Source organism: Archocentrus centrarchus, chromosome 3 (genome assembly GCF_007364275.1).
Source record: "Archocentrus centrarchus isolate MPI-CPG fArcCen1 chromosome 3, fArcCen1, whole genome shotgun sequence".
Lineage (NCBI taxonomy): Eukaryota > Metazoa > Chordata > Actinopteri > Cichliformes > Cichlidae > Archocentrus > Archocentrus centrarchus.
Genome location: NC_044348.1, coordinates 25004250 through 25013879, shown reverse-complemented (window position 1 = coordinate 25013879; position 9630 = coordinate 25004250). Strand labels below are relative to the sequence as shown.

At 40.7% G+C, this 9630-nt stretch overlaps 1 protein-coding gene across 1 annotated transcript in view; it reads right to left on the bottom strand.

Moving 5' to 3' along the window:
- Window positions 1–2020: 2020 nt before the first annotated feature.
- The window catches only part of wdr93 (WD repeat domain 93), a 13633-nt gene continuing 6023 nt past the window's right edge, over window positions 2021–9630 (bottom strand). The window contains 10 exon segments of the mRNA XM_030726107.1: window positions 2021–2238; window positions 2386–2572; window positions 2694–2850; window positions 3411–3471; window positions 3554–3761; window positions 5588–5719; window positions 5880–5966; window positions 6233–6297; window positions 7485–7641; window positions 9553–9622. Of these exon segments, the coding sequence (XP_030581967.1) occupies window positions 2160–2238; window positions 2386–2572; window positions 2694–2850; window positions 3411–3471; window positions 3554–3761; window positions 5588–5719; window positions 5880–5966; window positions 6233–6297; window positions 7485–7641; window positions 9553–9622 (1203 nt within the window). The 3' untranslated portion in view covers window positions 2021–2159.

Here is a 9630-nt window from a genome sequence, read left to right as displayed (position 1 = left end):
CTTCTAATTTTTTCCTGTCTTCTGACAACATGACTTATGACACATCCAAGGACCCAAAAGGCAACAAAATGCCAACATGCTGTGACTGAGTTCAGCTCAGCCATAATCAACTTGAATACGCTCATCTTTTCATATCAGCTCTGCAGATATGAAAACAATGACAATATTTTTTCTATATGCCCCATTTAGTACCTGTAATGTTACCTATGTAAAAGATGGACATAGCGACCATAACATCACCCCTTGATTTATGAACCCTAAAGCATTTCACCATGGTGTTTTGAAATATGATGTGACGAGCAAAGAAACTGTGGGATAGCAACTTGTCAATCACATGGTTAAAGAATACCTGCTTTATCCTCCTTTTTGACTGTTATAATTTCCACAATGAACATCATGCTGTATTAAATAAGACTTAAAACTAGTGAGTGAGCCCATAAACTCATCAGGAAAGTGTTTTCTGAGGTTATATACCAACAGAGCAAAAGTTCAGATTCCCACAGACTAGGGTTTAATATTTTTCCCGAAAATGACATGAATCAAATCCCGGGAAATGACGAGCCATTTCCCGGGAATCCCGGGAAAAAGTTTATTTATTTTTTTATTTTAATTAGGCCTTCTGTAGCCTGTGTCGGCCTTAACCTATTGTGATATTGTAGAGGTAGCTTTCCAGCTATGTCCTGTTATGCCCAGTAGGGGGCAACGTCGGCTTGATTAACGCAATAAAACCTACATCTCGACATTCGAGTGCTCGAGCTATGCGGTGTTGTATCGTTCCTCAACACTCCCTTAACAAATATAATTCGAATATTCCTCCATTGTACATGGAATTATAACAAGCTATTTTACAACTGCTGGTGCAAAACAATACGGTTCATCTCCACACAGCATTGATAAAGGCTCAGCCACGCTGTCGTGGCGACATCTGTTGCACTATATCTCCACCAGTGGAACGCTGTAATAGTCATTGAAAAGTTAACTACCGTACTACACTATAATATGACATAACACAGGGCCTTGAGTAATGCACCACGACTTGGTCATTGCCATTCTGGCAACAGCAAATTTATAACACCGTGTCTGAGGGTTAAAGTAGGTTCGCTGTGAATCGTCTATTGAAAAACTGGCTGATCCTTATAGCCTAAAAAATATACATTTTACTCAACTCCATTTTAAAAGCGAAATATGTTAAAGCAATCTATTTCATGATAATTTCTTCACCCATTAGGCCCGTATCCTAATTCATGATTGTTAGTAAGCGTCTGCAAACGAGGAAAAGAAACACTCGAAGTTAAACAGATATTTCTTTATTGTTCAGGGCAGGCATATTTTATAGGCTATATAATGCAATATAACAATATATAATAATATAGAATTATATAATACAAAATACCTTAGGGTAAACACATTGCCTACGATTTCAACAAATTAAAGAGGAAAAAAGTACAACTGTGTAATACCTCTATTAAAACGCTTGAGATGAAGGCTGAAGCCTTAAACGGAGGCTGAACGTGCCTGAAATGAAGAGTAATGCTTTTCGCATTAAACGAACCCTTCTCTCAATATTTCCTTAAATTTAACTTTCTGAAGCTTTCTTTTCTTTCTGAAAGTCAAATCGACGCGCGCGACTTTTTTCCCGGTTTCCCGTCTAACGTTTCCCGGGAAACGGGAAATGGTTCTGATCGCATTTCCCGGGAATCCCGGATCCCGGGATTAAACCCTACCACAGACTGCTATACAAGCAACCAAAGGAATCACCCCCCCCGCTGGCAATCACAAAAATGCAGGTTTAAGAGATTTTCCTCTTGGATTCACTTTTCAGGCCTGGAAGCTAATCAACTTTAATATACAGTTTATATACAGTCTTTGTGTGTGCCCATACACCAGGAAGTGGAAGGCATCAGAAACTCAACATGAACACTGCTCCATTATTATATATTATTTGTGATTTAATGAAAACAAAAATGTCTGTTTACAATTTAAATTAATCACAAATATTTAAACAGAAAATAAGGACAATATATTAAGATGATTTCAGCAGTAATATATATACTATTCTACACTTTGTGTCAGGGAGAATTGTGTAATAAAGATGTAGGGACCACCTCATTAGTACCTTTGTGCCATTCATCATTTGCTGCAGTTTTTCAGCTGCAGCTCTATGCTGTCTTTGCATTTTCCAGCAGCTGCTCCCATGTCTGCGTCAAAGTTTTGTTCCGTTCATGCACAAACTGCGCTCTTCACATGAAAACAAAGGAAACACATGAGGCTACTTTAACATTCAAATGTGAATTGTTTGTGGGACAGATTCTGCATACAATACAGGCTCATGTGACTGATCTTGTAACTTATCTTGTACTTTTTCGATAAGGAAACAATGCCAACCTTTTCTGAAAGTAGAAATTGCAGGTTTCCTCTAAGGTGTCATGGCTCAGTGTTTGTTGCTGTCGTGTGGACTCAGGATGTGAAACAGCATACTGCTTAATGATGTCAGACTCTCCATAATGGAAGATGAAAAGCTGACTTTGGCTCCTTTCTTCAGAGGAAGCACTGCAGCTGGTATCCCGGTCCCCTGGATGAGAAAAAAAAACAAATGAACAAACAAAAACTTTACTTACAGTATTTGTTCTAAGATTTACTCAAAGTCATATTTATCTGGAACATCCTGTTATCACAAAATGGTTTGGGTCTACCTCGTATGAACAGACTCTGCTGTTTGGAGTTCAGCGCATAAATTGGATTGTGGGGAGTTGTAATGAGATGAGTTGTAGGAGGGGTCAGGAAACACACAGTGGTGTTGTTGATGACATCTTGGATGAATATTTTTCCACTCCGTTGCATCACAAGTGACTCACAAAAGCAGGAAAAATAAGACAGTAAAATAAAAGTTTAAAGAAAAGTTTAATATCATTAAAGGGAACCTAGTGTGTTGATTTCCTTCTCCATATTTTTATTCTTGGACTCTACTGGAGTAGCTCTGCATGATTCATAGTTCAAAATAATCTATTCCTCTTATACTGGGCTGTGGTAGGGCTAATGAGTTCATCCTCAGTGTGAATCAGTTTAACCTCCCATCCTGCTCAATTTAAGCCAACTTTCTTCTGATTGGCAACCTGTGTGCCTGGGATGACCATATTAGGACACCTTTTTTCTATGATATCATAAAGGTCCAACAGTAGAAATAACTATATTAAATGGAGCATTTAGTGCAGTCTGCAGCCTGAACCCTGAGCTGTTGCATCAGAGAGATAACCTGCAGATACAGTGACCTCATTATTTGGAACTTCAGCCATGTTTAATATGATCATCCAGCAATGTAAATATGAGAGAGCAAATAAGATAAAGTATAGTAGGTCCCCTTTAAGTATATTTAAGTATTATTATTTTATCAACAGCCTGAAGGTTCTTACCAATCCCTGCAGGAACGGCACTGATGCAGTAATAGTCGGGAGGTCCCAGCTGTCCCTTTGCCTGAATAGACACATAAAATGATATGTGAAAACATTTTATTTAATACAATGCAGCACTTACATGCATGTAAATCTCAGGTAACCTTTCAGAGAGCTGCATTATTCTGGGTTTGGTCCCTCGTCCTGTTGTGACGGTATGAACTGCTCCCCTTTTACATAGCACAAAAAGATGGACTTTTTCTGTAGTTAAAATCTGGAAATCATCAGCAGACTCAGGGTAGTAATCCACAAACTCTATCCTGAAGAAGGCGCTGTTTGCTTCTGGCATTAAAACCACAGACAGCGGAGCCCCTTGAAATAGAATGAAGAATAAACAGAAACCTGTTTATAATGTACATAAATACAAATAAATTGTTAGACTGTTAGCCCAACACATATTAAATGAGTGACTGTGTATCTTTCTGCTATCTGATTCATGCTCATTATCGCTTTCAGTGACATTTTTCTCAGAGAATTAATATATCTCTCAGCTGACTGAGAATATAATTATTCACTGAACTGTGCTGTCATGTGCACGGCTGGGTGTGTGTGCCATGAAAGCACTCAGAAATGACGACACATTGTTTTTCACGTGTCAGTCAGGAACAGCAGAGGATGTCCTCCTTTTCTGCTGACAATGTTTGCAGAGACACAGAAATAAAGTAAATGGGTCATCTGTGAAAAATCAATCAGTGCTTCCCATCTGACTCCCCCAAGAACGTCTGATTTTTTTATGTAATAACTTTAAAACACTGAATGAAGCCCTGCCACATTTTACAGGCCTTTAAAGTACAGAAAATGTAGAGACAGAAAATCAGCCAAAAACCTAGAAAAAAACACATTACATAAAAGCCATAATTTGATTTGCATGTCATTGAGTGAAATAAGTATTTGATTCTCAAGAAAAATAACATGACTTAGTACTTGGTGGAGAAACCATTTTTGGCCAGTACAACAGTAAGATGTTTCTTGTATTTGGTCACCAGGTTTGCACACATTTCAGGAGGGATTTTGGCCTGTAGGTTTGTTGGTTGCCACTTAGCAGCTTGAGTTCCCTCCACAGATTCTCTACAGGATTAAGATCTGGAGGCCATTCCATGACCTTAATGTGCTTCTTCTTTAGCCACTCCTTTGTTGCCTTGGCAGTATGTTTGCGGGTGCTGCAAGATTTCAGTCCATTATGGCATATTGTGTTACCAATGGCGTTCTTCGTGATTGTGGTCCCAACTGCCTTCAGATCTTTAACAAGCTCCTCCTGTGTAGTTTTGGGCTGATTCACCACCTTTCTCATGATCATCCTCACCCCATGAGGCAAGATCTTGCATGGAGACCAAGGATGATTGATGGTCATTTTATATGTTTTCCATTTCTGAATAATCTCACCAACAGTTGTCACTTTCTCACCAGGCTTCTTGCTGATGGTCTTATAGCCCATTCCAGCCTTGTGCAGGTCTCCAATCTTGTCCCCGATGCCCTTTGACAGCTCTTTTGTCTTGCCCATGGTGGTGGAGAGGTTGGAAGGGAAGAAATTTATTCTGTGGACAGGTGTGCTTCATACACATAATGAGTTGAGATTAGAAGTATCTGTAATTGATTGACTGATTAATTGATTGTAAGCTGTGTGTCATTCTACATTCTGGCTGGGTTGTAGTAAATCAAATACTAATTTCACTCAGTGACAAGCAAATCAATTTATACCTTTTATGTATTGTGTTTTTTCTGGATTTTTGGTTGATATTCTGTCTCTTGCCATTAAAATGAAACTACCATCAAATTAGAGACTGTTCATTTCTTTGGAAAAGAGCAAACTTACAAATTCAGTAGGGGATCAAAAAATTATTTCCCCTGCTGTATGCATGGGTCTGACTTTGGTAGTTTTTGATTTGTGTTATTTTTTCAGTAGTTTTGAGCCCTCATAACTTCCTAAATACAAGAACTAGTGCCATGAAGTGTAAATATGTGCTTTTTCTTTTCCATATTTTATTTTAACCATGTCAGTAATACCCTGTGCTGTTTATTCCTAATAGTCCCTGAAGGGAAGATGAAGATGTCTGCAGAATATCTGTAAACTACCAATCAAAGACAGCTCATGGAGAAGTCAGACATAATTCTAGAGATACCCTGTAGGATTTGCTCACCAGATCGCCTGTCCCAGACACACACTAAAGCATCATTGAGCCCAAGAGCAATGTAACGGGTGCATCTACTAACAGCTGAGCAGAGGATTTCCTTTGCGTTTGGCCACAACACATCTGGCATGGGTTCCACATCTGTTTCAAACAAAAGAGCATTCCAAAACAATATTAACATAATCTCTCTAGTATAAAGAAAAAGACACTGCAGCATGAATGATTAAAAGACAACACTTTTTTAGAGCTGTGGCTGTGAGTATCTAGTAGATTTTTTCTTTGAATAAATAAAATAACCTACTTGTTTTGCTCTTTGGTGGTTTTTGTAGGAAATACTGAAGAAGATTACGGCTGCCACTCCACCACACAGCGACAGCGACAAGTAATCCTGAGAAAAGGTCAGACATTAATAATGACATTAACAGGAGCATGGTCTGCATACAGAACTGAATATGTCATTAATGCATTTGACTGATGAATATCAATTATGCATAAGGGATAAAATCCAGAGCAGGAGCAGACTCTTGTGGCTTTCAATCAGTCATACATATAAGGTCAGAAAAACAGAAGGATCATTATTGTGAAAACTGACAAACGAGTTTGACATATTTGAACTATTAGAGAAACTGGAAACACCTGGACTCTGTTACAAACCTGACTGAAAATTTGCTTTGCTGTCACCAGGACCACAGGGCAGAAGAAAGTGCTGGGTGCAATGTCTGAAAAAGATTCAGTAGCTGTTATGAGACAAGAGAGAGGCAATCATTTACAGTTAATGAGTTAGAGTGGTCTTCAAAGAGTTCATTTTGACAGACAGATCACAAATGCTGAGATCTGCATAGGTGAGTGTTATATCTCAAGTTTTATTTATTCTTTATACTGATGGATGCAGGGCTAATTCATCTGATTTTTTTTCTTATTGAACTTACTAATGATACAGTGATTGGTGGTTTGAGTCAAGGAGATAAAACAAATTCTCCGTATATCTGGATGCGCCTGTTACTTAGTGCCATTCTAGTTTTCCTCAGTTAACCGTGTGAGGTCTTAAGGAGCAACTAGCAGCAACGTGGCAACCAGAAACCACTGAAAGTCAATGACAATCGACGACTTCATACGACTATGGGCAAAATATCCCATTCCATAGAAATGACCAATGACCATAGAAAATCAAAAAGCATATTTTTGGGAAAACATGTAAATAATTTTTGATGCATGTTAGTAAGAAAGATTATATATTATTTTTTGTGTGATTGAAAAAAAAAAATCACATATTATTAGGACCTGAGTCATCACCTGTGATGACTGACTGATTGAGACTGATGATAGTCCATCATGAGATTCAAGCATCCATCCATCCATCCATCCATTCACTTCCGCTTATCCTGTTCAGGGTCGCGGGGGGGCTGGAGCCTATCCCAGCTGTCATAGGGCGAGAGGCAGGGTACACCCTGTACAGGTCGCCAGCCTGTCGCAGGGCCAACACAGAGAGACAAACAACCTTTCACACTCACATTCATGCTCTCATTCACACCTATGGGCAATTTAGATTAGCCAATTAACCTAACCCCAGTAAGTGCATGTCTTTGGACTGTGGGAGGAAACCGGAGTACCCGGAGGAAACCCACGCAAGCACGGGGAGAACATGCAAACTCCACACAGAGAGAGGGAGAGGCCTGGGCCAAGGTGGAATCGAACCCAGGCCTTCCAGATGGTATTCTAACTGTGAGGCAGCAGTGCTAACCACTGCGCCACCGTGCTGCCCGAGATTCAAGCACATTGGTCTTTTTAACAAAACAAAACAAAAAACAAAACAAAGACACTGTTTGTGTTTACATGTACCCATAGCAGAACAACCAAAGCAGCTCAGTTCTGAAATGCTGATTGTATTGGATAAACTTTATCACACCTTGGGCTTTCATTCATTTCCTTTGCTTTTCCTTCATCTGTATTGAAGGATGGCATCTCCCATTGATGACTGCTGCTTCTGATTACATCCAGAGCCAAACAGTGCATCAGATAGTTTGCTGGCTGCGAGGCCTCAGGTGGACCATCGAGTACTTTCCCTGCCAGAAAGCAGAAACATGAAGGTCAGTTGCTTGTCTGTATGCAGTGGCGGTCCTAGCCTGTTTGGCGCCCTGGGCGAGCATCCCCGCCGGCGCCCCCCCCCCCCCCCCCCCCCACACACACACACACACAATAGCGATCGCCGCACTACTACACTTGGGGGGGTAATGAGCGACTGCTGTGTGGTGTATGTAGCTTTCTGCCATGGTCTGACAGACAGGCTTTAACAGAAGGTCCCCCCACCATCACAGGCACACTCAGAATTTCTTTTAAATTTCCATCCATCCATCCATTCGCTTCCGCTTATCCTGGTCAGGGTCGCAGGGGGGCTGGAGCCTATCCCAGCTGTCATAGGGCGAGAGGCAGGGTACACCCTGAACAGGTCGCCAGCCTGTCACAGGGCCTTCTTTTAAATTTTTATTTGAAAAAACATGGAAGAAACTGAAATATTACACAGCTTCTGCTTACCTTTATCTTTGCTTGTTTCTCCTCTTCTTCTTTTCTCTTTTTCCTAAACTGTGCACCTGATGGCTTTGACCTTTTCCTTTCCATCTGCCACAATTCGCCACCACCACCGCCCATCCCCAGGGTTGTCAGATCTGACTGACAGTTGCCAGCCCAACACAACAAAACCTCCACTGAAACTCATGTTAATAGCACCAGGTGTGACATATATTTAAATATACAAGCTTTGGGTAACTTGTTAAAATTTTGGCTGCTTTTCACCATATTTGGTAGGTTTTTAGGAAGTTTTTATTGTAAAATTATATATCTATATAATTTTATAATTATATAGAAATATCTATATAATATTCCACCCCAATGTGTTCACAAGCTGCCCAATCTGGCAACACTGCGCCATCCACCAACATTTGTCCAAACTGTCTAGATTCGTATTTGTGTTATTTTTTTATCAGGATTCGGGTTCACACAAATACTGTGATTTAATGACCATATTTACAGTATTATAAATGAAATTGGCTTTGTGTTCTATCAGTTGTGTGCATCTAATTTTATTAGACGCACAGATTCATTCTGTGGAACATGGGAGGAAAAAAAAAAAAAAAAGTCAGTTTTGCATATCTCGCAAAAGTTTTGCGAGATCCTGAGTTACTTTTGCGAGATCTCGCAAAACTTTTCAATATTAGGACATACACTTCGCGTTAATCTTGATATGGCAGTGTCCGTGAGGATGAAAGGTTTGGCGAGAGACTGCCAGCAAAAGTCGCCTTTATTTATAATTCAGCGGTTACTGTTGGCTGTAACCAGGCCCAAACTGTACAGGCATGAATGAATGAACCCGGCTGACAGTCTCACTCTCACGCCATCACTGCTTCACTCGACTCGCACCCCAGGCTGAGAGGAGAAGGGGGCGGGGCAGCGCTGTGTGTGTGACGGTCGAGTGAAGCAGTGACAGCGAGACAGAGAGAGAATCCCCCGCCTGCCCTTTTTCTTCAGTTACAACCTGTCTGACCATGGCAGAAAGCTACATGCAATACACAGCAAGCAGAGGGCGCCCATTATCCCACAAGTGGAGCAGTGCGGTAGGCGTTGCTGCGGCGATCGCAATGCGTTGGGGGGAGGGGGGCGGTCATGCCGCCCTGGGCGGCTGCCCATGTCGCCCATATCAGAAACCGCCACTGTCTGTATGGGTAACTGGAATTTGTTTTCAGCCTTACCACTTCACTGTAATTTGTAAATAAATAAATAATAAACAAACAAACAAATAATAAGCAAACAAACTAGCAGCTCACACACACACTCTCTCACACACACACACACACACACACACACACACACACACACACACACACACACACACACACACACACACACACACACACCTGCATGTTCAGTTAAATTATACCACAGTGTAAATGTAATGCTTCTGGTCTAAAAAAAAGTTGTACCTGTTGGGATTTTTGGTGGATTGATTTTAACCATCACTGTAACTGGAGACCATCCAGAGGAGTTTTGGTTCTGTGGAT